Raw genomic sequence first — 13,919 nt, 5'->3', positions numbered from 1 at the left:
TTTCAATTCCTCTTTGGGATACCCAAATAGTATTCTCATCCTATTTTCGTAGAGCCCATGTCTCTGAGGCGTACGTTAATGCAGGAAAAACGGTGGAGTCGAAAAGATGTGCCTGGAGCCTGAGGTTTTTCGTCCTCTTACCCACTTCTTCGACGCTCTTGAAAGTGTTCCATGCTGCTCTCTTCCTCCTGCGCAGTTCAGGTCATTTGTCATGTTGAGTTCTCAACCTAGGTACACATAACTGCTGCATTTGAAGATGTTCATTCCATTGACAGCAAATGAGTTTCTCATAAACACTGTCTTCGTGAGATTCAGCTGTAGTCTGACCGTTCCACACTCACGGTTGAAGTCAGCCAGCATTCGTGTCACTTGGCTGATATTTGGTGTTATTAGAATTATGTCATCAGTGAAGCGGAGGTGGTGTAGTTGCTGACCATCTATCTTCACTCCAATTCCTTCCCATTCCAGTCATCATATGATGTTCTCGAGGGTGGCAGTGAAGAGTTTCAGTGAAATGGTGTCATCCTGCCAAACCCCTCTCTTTATGTCGATGATCACTTCTTTGTAGAATGATGAGATCCTGATGTTGAATCCATAATACAGCTCACGGAGGATCCTGATGTACTGAGTTTAAAAGCCCTGTTTGGCTAGGTTGAGACCACTTCAGTCTCAACAGAATCAAAGGCCTTCTTTAAATCAATGAACATTAGAACAGCATCTTGAACTCTTGCAAAACCTCATTGAGCTTGGTCACCGTGTGGGTATGGTTGATCGAGCTGAATCTTTTTTGCAACCTGGTTTGCTTGCATGATTGTCCTTCATCTAGTGTTCTGCCAATCCTATTCAGGATGACTCAAGTGAATAACTTGTAGACGACGGACAACAGGAAGATCTGGCTGGCGGTAGTTGCCGATGTCGTGGATGTCTTCCTTCTTATACAACAGAACGGTCCTGCTGGTTTTCCATTGGGACAGAACCTTGTATTCAGACAGGTAGCGTGTGAATAACCAAGCCAGTTTATTGACGAGTACTGGCGGCAGATTCCTCAGGTGTTTGGGTCTGACCTTGTCTGAACCAGGAGCTGCACGCTTCTTTACTGACAAAATGGCATGTTGGATTTCGGAAGGGAGAACGCTGGGAACGATATCCATCCTTCGGAATTTGGTATGTGGGCAAGTGGACATGGCTATCAAAGAGATCTGAATAGAAGTCATGGATAACCTTTTCCATTGCCTTTCTGGAAGATGTGATAGATCCATCAGACATCAAAGGGCAGTCATCTTGGCCTTGTAGTTGGTGAAGCAAAGGCGGGTGTTACAAATACTTTTCCCGGCTCCTGCCGCATCGGCCAACACTGTTGTTCTTCTCTCTTTGAGGTCTTCATTTATCGCTTCACTGCACAGCTTTGTGAGCTCTGACCTTAGCTTGTGATTGCCTGAGGCTCGCGCCAGACCATGTTGGCGAATAAGCTGGAGAATTCCCAAAGACAGGTGTCTTTTTGTGGCTTTCTCTCTCTCTCTGCATTTCTCACACAATCCTGGAGGTGCTGAACCAATCGATCATATTCCTCGTCGATGTCAACAACGGCATCTTCCCATATTGCTGCAATAGTTCCAAAGAGCTCCCAGTTGGAGGTTGTTCTGGGAATTCTCTTCTTAAACTTTGCAGCCCTTTCTCCCACTCTTTGAAGTAGAATTTCACACGAAGGAGATGGTGGTCTGATCCCGTTTGGAATTTTGGGACAACAGCGACATTGGTCAAGCAAAACCGTCAACTGAATATGATGTGGTCAATTTCGTTGTGGAACTGTCCACCAGGAGACTCTCATGTCCAATGTTTAGATTTGGCCTTCTGGAACTTCGAGTTACCATGGATGGTCTTGGTCAACATGATGAACTCAGTCTCTCACCCTGTTCGTTCCATTCCAGGCAATGGGTGCTGATGTGGAGTTCTTCGGGTGACCTTCTAGGTCCTATCTTAGCATTAAAATCACCAACAATGACCTTGTAGAAGGTGAGGTCTTTATAGAACTTCTCCAGCTCCATGTAGAATAGAACTTTTCAATTTCTTCTTCATCGTAGTTGGATGTTGATGCGTAGATGATGAAGATAGAAACTGCCAGCAACAAGCCACATCTAATCAAACATAAGAGTCCGATTCAAGTTGCTAGGCATTCGAATGAATCAATGCTCATGGCCAAGTTCATGTTGACAAGGACACCGACACCACCGACGCCTCTACTGTCACATGTTCCGAGAAACAGTTCTTCTCCAGTGTTGAAAACTGCGTGATGTGTTTGATGCCTTCTCATATCAGTCATTCCAATGACGTCATACTTGATCTTCTGCACTTGCACCATCAGGTCCTTGATGGATGCTTCCGATGTCAGCGTACATGCATTGAAAGTGCAAACAGTCATTTTAGTCCTTCTTCGTTTTGGCAGCCTATTTCGGTCCTGAGATTTATCAGCCTCTCCTTGTTTGTCCTTCTTAACGCTGCCGTATCAGGGGCTCTTCCAGGGTCAGGGGAATGAGGCTCATTGTTGTTACTGTTTTTGGCATATAGAATACGCCACAGGTAGCTTGCCAGGCTCTGCCGTGCAGGTGGGATACCTCAGTAGCTTGCCGGGCTCTCAAGAGGGACAGTAGGCAGCATGCAAGGCAAACACCCTACCCAATGTGCTATCTTTAAAATATGTATTTTGCCAGCTTTAACAATTCTTATCTTTATTCATCCTGCAGACATTTTTACCATCCTGACTTCTAAAAAACTCATTACTGCATGATACAAATTTGCATGTTTTTCTAGATAGGCAAATGTTTATAATCAGGATAGTAAAATTTTTAAAAAGAAAAGAAGTGGACATTTCCAGTTCATTCTCCTAGGTGAAGCATGGTTAGCTGATAAGGCTGCCTCTTGATGTTTTGTATTCTCCCTGCTGCCTTACAAACAAAATAGTTGAGTATGACTAAATAGGTCAATAGTAAAAAAGTTAGTTGGTTGTCTAGTGAAGCTCAAAAACACACAAGGCTTTCCTCTCCAGAATTTTTCAAAGCTGACGCAAAATCACTCTTACCTGTAGAAACACTCTCTTTGGCTTTGGGCTGTCAGGGTTGGAACTATATGGGAAAAAAGTTCCACAGCAAACAAGGAGGAAGGTAATTGCACTCACTCCAGCTAAAGTCAACAACGTTTTTCTTGTGCTTTTCACAAGGTAGATGAAGTTAATCTAAAACAAAAAATAGGAAAATTATAGAGACCTTGGCAGAAAGGTGGTTTTGACTATTTTATAACAGGCAATACTTTCCAGACAGTGAAGAAAAATTCACTGTTTGCTAACAAACTCCCACCTAACATATTGACTATAAGGATGTCCATCACAGGTCAGATCATATGGAGCAAGGGCTGCAATCTGCTGTTACACTGCCTTTTTGACAAGTAGCCAGACACAAGAGGGAAAAATAAAAACTCAGTGTCTCAGTTATCAGACTAGAGGATATAGGTCCATCATGAATTATACCAAGACCTCACTTGAACACTCTAGATATCACTGTGTCCAGCAGATAGTATTCAACTTTACCAAATATTATTCTTTTACTAAAGAACCAGAAGCAAGCTTCTTAAAAGCTTTATTTCAAAAAAACCCAAGTTCCGTGGGTAATGCTTTTTATAATGTGCCAAGTGCTGAATTCACTGAAACTAGCATTTAGATGTACCTTCCACACTGCCTATGGCCTGCATGTGATCAGAAAACTGCCTTAGAAAGTAGTACTGCCTTCTGGTGCCAAGTTAGCATATCAAAACAAAAAAATCTGAATTTGGGTGGGTAAAGTAAGTGGCTTAGAATCAAGATGGGCATAAAAATAATAATAATAATAATAACCCTAAATATGCTTCTAGTATTTCTTTGCTTTCTTTGGCGGGTGGGAGTGGGGGCACTGGGGGGTGGGGGTGGGGGTGTCACACATGGTTGTGCCTAAGCCTTACTCCTGGCTCTCTAGGGTTCAGGGGACCTTATGAGATACAGTGGATCAAACTCAGGGACTGAACTCAGGTCTGCCATGTGCAAAGCAAGCGTTTTATATGCTGTGCTACTTCTCTGGGCCCCTAAATCACTAAAAAGTCAGTTTTCACTGAATTTTAAAAAGTTATAATGGACACATGACTTGTATATATAAGTCTCTGGGTCCTTAGAAATTTTGAAGCAGGGTCAGAGCAACAGTACAGAAGGTAGGGCATTTATTTGCCTTGCAAACGGCCGACCAGAGTTGGATCTGCAGCATCCCTATGGTCCCCCGAGCCCAGGTGCCCCAAGCCCGCTAGGAGTAATTCCTGAGCACAGAGCCAGGAGTAACCCCTGAGCATCACTGGGTGTGGCCCGAAAACAAAACAAACAAAAAAGAAGTTTTAATGGAGCATTCTGAGAAACAATCATTTAAACCTTTGCCTTCTCTCCTTTATCACCTATCCTCTAAGGTCATAACTGGACAGTTAAGGAACATGAATGCAAAAATATGTTTTCAGATAAAAATAAAGACTGAAGCAAATACAACCTACCATATACTCTATCACGTAAAAGTAAAGGACTTATTTACAGTGCAATAATACCCCATCCAGCGTAGTATGTGGATTTAGCAAAACACAATTGACATTATGAAATGTAAAATGTGGGTCCTTAGAACATTTTTCAACTATTTTTCCCATTAGACTAGTGGATCTCCACTGGAAGGATGTTATATTTAAGTGAAGATGATCTTTCAGGTCAAAAAACTACCCTGAAGTAATTCTCTGCACCTTGCCATTCTCAAACCAACTAATTCCCAGCATGGTCCTAAAACCTCGGTTAACTAGTTCCTACATCTACATTACCTTTTCTTTCTCCTTTTTGGGTCACACCCAGCAATGCTCAGGGGTTACTCCTGGCTCTGCACTCAGGAATTACTCCTGGCGGTGCTCAGGGGACCATATGGGATGCTGGGAATCGAATCCGGGTCAGCCTCGTGCAAGGCAAATGCCCTACCCGCTCTGCTATCACTCCAGCCTCTTTTAACTTGGCAGGGGGAGAGGGGAGGAGGCATTCTGGGAACACCAGCAGTGCTCAGGGCTTACTCCTGGCTTGGTACTCAAAAATCATTCCTGGTGGGCTCTGGGGGCCATATGGGGTGCTGGGAATGGAACCAGGGTTGGCTGCAAGGCAAATGCCCTACCCAGTATTCTATCTCTGCTCCCCCACATTCACTCATTTCCACATCTTCAGCCTCTTCCACCCATCTTCTAGAAGATATTCAAAAATGCTCATAAATGAAATGGCAATCACAAAGCAGAGAAGGAAGAAAACTGAAATGACAATTTGTTCAGTCCACTGTCCCAATTTCACTTTCTTCAGTCTCAAATGCTGCCTCTTCTATTACTGTAGGTTCTGAAATGGGTGTAAAATAAAATGATGTGTGAGAAGCGAATATGCAGTGTCTGACGAATGCCTCTAAGACTGCTCAGTCTCCTCCTTACCCATCAGTGTCTCATTTAATCAACATAACTGTGATATTCCCAAGGGATAATCCCAGAAAACCTTTTAACCTATTACTTGACAGAAAGTTAATTGCCATTTAGCAAATATACTTAAGAAGCCCCCAAGGACTGAAAGAAATGTTCTCTGAATATGCAATGTGGTTCAATTCTCCATCAGTCGACTCTAATGGGCCATTATCTTTACCACTGTTACACACACATAAGAAAATGATGAAGAGATTAATGCACTGCACCAGGAGAGCTTCTTGACATTAGAGTTAAAACTGAAAAATAGGGGCTGGAGCGATAGCACATCGGGTAGGGCGTTTGCCTTGTACGCAGCCAACCCAGGTTCAATTCCCAGCGTCCCATATGGTCCCCCAGCACCACCAGGAATAATTCTTGAGTGCAGAGCCAGAAGTAACTCCTGTGCACTGCTGGGTGTGACCCAAAAAGAAAAAAAAAAACTGAAAAATAATTGGAAGTATTCCAAGGAGTACTTTCAGGATAAAGTGTCATCCTCTAAATATATTAGCAAACTCCAAAAGGGATAATACATGTTCATCTTTCTCCTGAATTTCCATTGGGGTCATTTTCAATTTCCACAGTGAATTTCTTAGGGTTTATTATATCCCCTTCCATATGGAACAAAATTCAAATGCCCCACATTTTTGGTCATCTTTTATGCCATCAGTAGCTCTCACTCAGTGACTATAATTTAAGTATACTGAGAAGTTCCAGCTCGTAACATAATCTGACTCCAGATTAGAAATTAATTTACAGTTGAGAGAACACCATTAATTCCTTTAGTCCTTATAAAAGCACAGGAGGGGAGCTGGAGCAATAGCATAGTGGGTAGGCGTTTCCCTTGCACACAGCCGACCCGGGTTCAATTCCCAGCATCCCATATGGTCCCCGAGCACTGCCAGGATTAATTCCTGAGTGCAGAGCTAGGAGTAACCCCTGAGCATCGCCGGGTGTGACCCAAAAAGGAAAAAAAAAAAAGCACAGAGGATTTAAAGGTTTAACATTAAAAGCAAAAGTAGGATCTCTGTAGACAACACAGAGCACTTTAGAATTTTCTACCTATTCTTGCAGACAGCAGTAAGGACTAAATAATTACCTTAAAGGTAAAATGCCAGAATGCTTTAAATATTTTTAGGACTCATACAACTCAACACAAATGAGTGTGTGTATAAGGACTACTATATAAAACTTTGTATCAATATATATGTGTAGTCACATACACAAACCTTCTCTGATTATTTAGGAGACATGCCTGAATAACGCTGACATGGAACTCCTGTCTCAACCCTAAACTCAGGAAATGCCCATAACCAGTTAAACCATAGACCTTATCTTATTTAATTACATCATTGTCCCATGGTTAGTTTCACTACAGAACATTGTTAAGTACTGAATGAAAAATTTCACTATTGTAGGGCCCAGAGAAATAGCACAGGGGTTAAAATGCTTGCTGGAGTTGGGGTGGTGGAGAGACAATAAAGAGGGCAGGGTGCTTGCCTTGCACGCAGCCGATGGGGGTTCAAGCCCTGGTATCCCATATTGTCCCCTGAGCACAGAGCCAGGTCCCATGGAGTGATCCCAGAGGCAGAGCCAGGATTAATTCCTAAAATAGCTAGGAATGCCTCCCCTGCCCCCCTAACCCTGACTTAAAAAAAAAAAAAAAGATGCCTGCTGGCACTCAGATGAATACCTCCATCCTTGACTCCCTGGCACCCTATGCAATGCCAGATGTGACCTCTAAGAACAGCGCCAGGAGTAGGGTCTGAGAACTGCCAGGTGTGGCCCAAACCATACCTTCCTTCCCCTTAAATCTACTATTTCCACAGAGAAAAGAACCATAAAAAAGACCAAAGTGTGGGGCTGGATCGATAGTACAGCGGGTAGGGCATTTGCCTTGCACGCAGCCGACCCGGGTTCGATTCCCAGCATCCCATATGGTCCCCCGAGTACCGCCAGGAGTGATTCCTGAGTGCAGAGCCAGGAGTCAGCCCTGAGCATTGCCGGGTGTGACCCAAAAAGCCAAAAATGAAAATTAAAAAAAAAAAAAAAAAAGACCAAAGTGTCTTTTCTATTCGTTCCCCAGTCTCAAATCTGAGTACACCCAGGAGTATTCAATCAGTACTTCATTTAAAATCTTAGTCAAGAGATCTCTATAGAGATCTGCCACCTCTAACGGGGCCAGACCCAAGTTCTGAAGCACAGGGTCCACAACAAGCAAAATTCTGTCTGGAGGAGAGGAGGGAGATCGGGATGTCATTTCTTCAACTTCTCTTTTCTTCCTTCTAAAGCATTTCTAGGAAGACAAGCAAAGATGTACAGCGAAGGCAAAATTCTCCAGAAGAAGGCAGAACTCTAATACTGTAAAGTGAGGTTGAACGGGCCCGTGACACTTTTTTTTTTGCTTTTTGGGTCACACCTGGCGATTCACAGGGGTTACTCCTGGCTCTGCACTCAGGAATTACCCCTGGCCATGCTCAGGGGACCATATGGGATGCTGGGATTTGAACCCGGGTCGGCCGCGTGCAAGGCAAACGCCCTACCCGCTGTGCTATCTCTCCAGCCCCCAGCGTGACACTCTTTAATTACTGGTTAAATGAAGGTGTCACTGGTTGTATGAGCATACATCACGCAAGGAGACAGACTCGGTGAATGATCTCTGGATATGAATAGTAAAACAGCTGAGGGACAATGGGAAGATTCATCAAAATAAGTCTTTCTAACTAGCTTTAACGGCACTAATAAAACTACCATGTATTTATTAAGATTTTCCTCTAGTTAGTAAATTCAAAGCATACTACTGAAAATCATTTCAAAATTTCACCAACAAGCAGTGAAGTTCATTCCACAAATTTATACCCATCTAGTTTGAAAAAATATTTGAAAAGAGAATCTGGGAACCTAAGGATAAAAAGAAACCCGATTCTATGTGTTCTTACATACCAAACCCAAAAGATGGACCCGTAAGAATTTCTCAGTAACGCAGAATCAGCACTATTTCACACTCTCATACAGTCAAGCATTGCATATTCATGTAAGAAATAAAGAAGAAAATTTGAAAACTAAATTTTTTTTCTTACGAAATAAGAAGAGAGAATCATTGTACAGCCAGCTAAAATGGAAGCCAGGACGACATCAGGTGGGATTTCCGAACCGCTTCTTCCAAGGATAGGGGTAAACATCTCAAACACTGCCCAGATGAGGTACAATGCATAAAGATAAGGAACAAACATCCCCAAAAGATAAAAGGCAATGAATTTTCCTCGGGCACCTAGGGAAGAGAAAACACACAACTCTTAAGTCCTACAGAGAAAGACTTTCACAGTACTGGTATACTTTAGCACCTACCACAAATTAGGTTAGATATGACTTAGCATTTTTTGGTACATGTTTAGTGAGGGAAAACCCTTTCACTCAGCGAGAATACTGATAATAAATTTTTTTAATGTAAGAACTGTGTTAGCATATGTTCATAAATAGGAAAACTGAATGCAATATAAGAGAACAGAACAGAGAAAGAGCCCTGAAATCCTCATCTTACTATTTTAAGATAGTTTCTTATTTGTAACAAAACCGAAAGTACCCTACCATGCTGCTTAAAGTCCTTGTGCACGCAAAGCTTTGTGAGCAATGGAAATGCCACCCAGACAGCGTTAATAAATGCTGAGCATAGTCCACGGTAAGTGAAAGCTACAAGGAAACCACAATGCACAAACAGCAAGATGTCAAAAAACAGTTCTCCCAGATACTGGTCACTGGCATTCTGGAAAAAAAAAAAAAGAAAGAAAAACATACAAGCAGTCTCATTCACCATTCACAAAGAACTTCTATTGTAACATCATTTCCTTTGTGCACAAGAGCTACATGCTGTTCTGAGCAAGGTCTACCCTTCAAACTTTAGATGCAAAATTTCCTGCACTGGTGTGGTGAGGCAGTCAGCAGCTCAGGGGAAAGGGGAATTTGGTGCAGGTAATCCCTGCTTTTGCTCTGCTGGGCAAAACGGAGCCTTTGGAAATCATCCAAAATAAGAGGATGCTCCTAAAAACATTGACCTTTTGAAGCTTCCCCAGTTTTACAACTTCCATAGAATGTCAAGTTAATCAGAGAAAAAAATGAGTGAATGATCAAGTGACTATAGCACCACCCACAGCACGCCTGGGGAATTGCAAGACAAGACTTTTTTGTTGTTGTTGTTCTTTTTGTTTGGGAGTCTCACCCAGCAGTGCTCGGGGATTACTCCTGGCTCTGTGCTCAGGGATCATTCCTGGTTATGCTTGAGAGACTGTATGTGATGCTACAAATCAAGCATATGCAAGGCAAGTGCTTTACCCTCTACACTATCTGTTCAGTCCCCGACTCAAGAGCTTTTAAAAAGAAGCAACGATAACTATTAATAAAAATGTTTTACATTAGGTTTCTGAACTGTACACAGATCAAATACACACCCTCTACCGACCAAAATCTGGAGTTGATCCCTGCCAACTCCAACTTTTCCAATCCATTCTGTAACTACTGCTGGAGTTTTTATACAGAATCACAGATTGCCTCACTATCCTACTCAGGAAACTAATGCTGGCTCCACTAATTTTAGGATCATATTCCAATTTTATCCTGGTGTACTTTTCCAGTTATTATGCTTACCACACTGAAGTTCTAACTGACTATGACCCTTATTAACTTATTGACTATGACCTTATCAACTTCTTATTGATCCCAAGAAATCCTTTTGGGATAGAAACACACCCACTGGTGCTCAGCACTTCCTCCTGGTTCTGTGCTCAAGGTCACTCCTGGAGGTGCTCAGAGGACCCTATGCAGTGCCAGGGTCGAACTGGGGTCAGCTACATGCAAGGCGAATGACTATACTCTCTCTCTGGTCTCTCAAACGTATCTTGTTCATCCTCATCCTTGACTGTTTATCAAACTGTTCTCTATCTGGTACATATCTACTTGTGCTTTAAAACCCAGCTCAGGGGCTTGAGCTTTAATATAATGGGTAGGACGTTTGCCTTACATGTGGTTCGATCCTAGGCATCCCATATGGTCCCCCGAGCACTGCTAGGAGTAATTCCTGAGTGCAGAGCCAGGAGTAACTGCTGAGCACCACTGGCGTGACCCAAAAAGCAAAAACAAAAACAAAAAACAAATAAACAAACCAAAAAATACATGCTCAGATGGCACATACCAGCTTCACAAAATCTTATGATGAGAGAAAATTCATCTTCTTCGAAAGAAGGAAAATTCATCTCTCCTAGCCCTGTATTTTGCTAATATTTTGTGCATTTTACTCCATTTCACTTTGTTCCCATGTAATATAATCAGGTGGCTTATCCATCTTCCCCAATTAACTGAGCTACTCAAAGAGACAGCTTTCATGTGTCTTTCTTGGTACTCAGTCTTCTACGTACTCAAAGAATATTTGTGAAATGAAAATGAAATGCATTATTCTTTCCATGTGGTTTCAATCCAAAGATCTGTGAGTGGACACTGAAACTAGTCCAAGTAAACAGGATTACTTTTACCAAGAATTTCTGTCTCTCTCCCCTGCCACCTTGTATAATAAACAACATCCTGACTATATATCATGACACAAAAAATAATCATATGAAACTGTGGCCCCTATCTAATCTTTTGAAAACTAAAGGCACTAAGATACAAATGTAGTCTCAACCATAAACATATGGCTTAATTCCAGTCATTTCTTCAGTAAGGCCTGCTAATGTGGAAGGACTCCTCAGAACACACCAAACATTAACTAAAACAGACTCCAAGGTTCTGATACCAAAGACATTTTTATGGCAAGATGTGTGGTTATATTCATATGTTTCTATTCTAATCCCTAACCCTAAAATGTATTTTCTTAAAAATATTGAAGCTCAGAAAGATCTTCTCCCCACTTCAACTCACTTAGAAACCAGAAATCTTGGCTCTTTCACTATAATTTATTTTTAGTCCTATATCCCTATTTCCCAATTTTTTATTTTCACCAAAATCTATACACTTGTAGCTGTTAACAATAAGATATGGCAGTATTCTCAAAATCAGAACAAATAAATTTTGCAACTCAATCCACCTTCCCTCTCTGCTTTCTTTAGCAATTTAGCTCATCTCCATGCCATACACACATTCCATCAGAATCTGTATCAATGATCCCTCTCAGAGGTGGGATTAAAAAGTAGCAAGGTAAGGGAATGACAAATGGCACAAAATTACAGTATCTGTGAGCTGGTCTACAGAACTGAGCGTACCATGTTGGGGAGACAGGACTGACTGGGGGTAATGGGAGGCCTGAGACAATGTTGAAGGGAAGCAGACACTCTGGTGGAGGGTGAGGTGCTGGAATATTACAGGCACAAAACACTACTGCAGACAGTGCTGTGATTATAGTGACTAAAATTTTAAAAATTAGTAATTAGTTTTTGACAAACAGAAAACTTGAAGTGCTACATTCCTTAAGGCAATAAAACCATGTTAGTGCTTTTGTCAGACAAAGCACAAGGATGACAGCAAGAAACAAAACAAACCCTACCCAGAACTCAGAGTTCACTGGAGATCAGAACTATTCAAACATAAAAAAACTGATCCCAGAGAGGGCAGGAAGTTCAAGAGCAAAGCTACCAAAATCGGCAGATTCAGCAGAGAAAAAAAGCTATGCTAAAGCTTGCGGTCAACATCACCCAAACATTGTTCAGTCTTATAGTATCATCTGAACTCTGCAAGGAGACCCTCAGACTGAAAAATCATCCAGAAAATTAACATATTCTGAGAGTTATTTTTATCAAACCATTTTTGAGAGATAAAACACAAAACAACAAATTCCATTTGAGTTTTTCTTCAATCCTTGAAGGTAGCAAATAAGTCAATAAATTAATAAACATGCTTTAAGACTTACCACATAATAAAATCTTTTTGCAAGAGTATGTATAAGTATTATTTTGGCTATAGCTGCCGTTCCATACAGACATACGGAGACATAGAAGTGGTTATACCATGACAGTGACTGGCCAATGAGCGAGATGAACACTGCTATGATGAGAACAGTAACCAGGCTAGTAAACCAGCTTATCAAGGTGATGCCAAGTCCACAGAAGAAGTCCTTTGTATAGTTAGCAGCTAATGAAGAGGGAAAAAAAAATGAAGGTGACCTTTATTAAAATCAGTCTCGTACCCACTCAGTAGATATGGACAAACATTAAAACACAAAATTTACTACCAGAACTAAAAAGTACTGAAATATTCAAGAGGTAAAGTTTATTAAACACTAGGTAAGGGACGACATCAAATAACATCTAACATTTATTGAGAGTATGTGGGTACTAAAAAACTCAAAAGAGGGCAATCTTCCAGGAATAGTTATGACATTAATTCCTAACAAGGGAAAAGGATTCATCACCTGTGAGATGTCTGTGTATCAATGTCAGCATAATGGAAGGCAATATTCCACATAAAATCTCACTAAAAGAAGCCTGGGAAAAATAACTTGTGATAAAGAATTATTTAAATTGCTGCTATTATTTTAGGAAGTAATAGCACCTAAAAACATACATTCTGTGACATTTCAAATACAAACAGACCAATTTTCAGAAGCAGTTCATTAAGACATCGGAAAGTGTACTGTTGGTCAGAGTATGGGACTATTTAATGGGACTTTTCATTAAAATCTATCTATACAATCTATTTTTCCAAAAGTTTCTAGCTGGTACTTCTATCAGCGACTGCCTGTTTCACCAAGACTGAAAGTGAACTATGCATATCATCTGATTCTCATTTAGAAGTATCTTCCAATCAAAAGCTATTTTACGATTTTTGAACTTCCTGCAAAAAAAAAAAATCAAAGCAAACTGAGTTTAAAAATATTCAGGCACTTTCTATGCTCTTGTCACAATTGCAGATTGAGAAAAAAGTACTTACTCTTACGTTTGGGCTGCAACAGTTTTCTGCCCAGGTAGAAAACAACAGCCATTACCACCATGTAGTTAATGATCGAGCCCATCCGAGACGGGTAGGCGACAACAAAAAGGCCAAGCACGTCAAAGAAGACCACATTTCCATGCTGATACTCTGAGGAAGCAGCCACTATATCAGAGGTAGCAAGATACTTAAGAACTGCTAAAATGTTGTCACCTTGAAGAAAAAATAATACGAGTTGAATATTCCACCACTGTTTGGGTTAAATTAAAAAAAAAAAAAAGACTGTGACTTCTACCATCCTACTCTTTTTCCCTTTTCTTGTTAAATTTATGAAATAATGTCCATGCCCCTTACTTTAATTCCTTTCCACGCAGCCAACTGCTCTGTATTCTTTTCATTAGAATTATTCTCCAATCAACTTTATCCTTGCTGTTAAAAAAATCCGACCCTTTTTTAGTCCCCATCCACTGGAACAA

General features: G+C 41.1%; 1 protein-coding gene across 1 annotated transcript in view; it reads right to left on the bottom strand.

Annotated features, from left to right (window-relative positions):
* ERMP1 (endoplasmic reticulum metallopeptidase 1) overlaps nucleotides 1-13,919 on the bottom strand; it is a 54,537-nt gene that overhangs the window by 13,279 nt on the left and 27,339 nt on the right. Inside the window, exons 7-11 of the mRNA XM_055124098.1 lie at nucleotides 13,444-13,656; nucleotides 12,425-12,645; nucleotides 9,121-9,295; nucleotides 8,613-8,803; nucleotides 3,077-3,229 (exon numbers count right to left, since the gene is read on the bottom strand). Of these exons, the coding sequence (XP_054980073.1) occupies nucleotides 3,077-3,229; nucleotides 8,613-8,803; nucleotides 9,121-9,295; nucleotides 12,425-12,645; nucleotides 13,444-13,656 (953 nt within the window). The remainder of the gene's footprint in view (nucleotides 1-3,076; nucleotides 3,230-8,612; nucleotides 8,804-9,120; nucleotides 9,296-12,424; nucleotides 12,646-13,443; nucleotides 13,657-13,919) is intronic.

Source organism: Sorex araneus, chromosome 1 (assembly GCF_027595985.1).
Source record: "Sorex araneus isolate mSorAra2 chromosome 1, mSorAra2.pri, whole genome shotgun sequence".
NCBI classification, from domain to species: Eukaryota; Metazoa; Chordata; class Mammalia; order Eulipotyphla; family Soricidae; genus Sorex; species Sorex araneus.
Note: the sequence above shows the minus strand (reverse complement) of the source record. Positions and strands in the feature narration are given on the sequence as shown.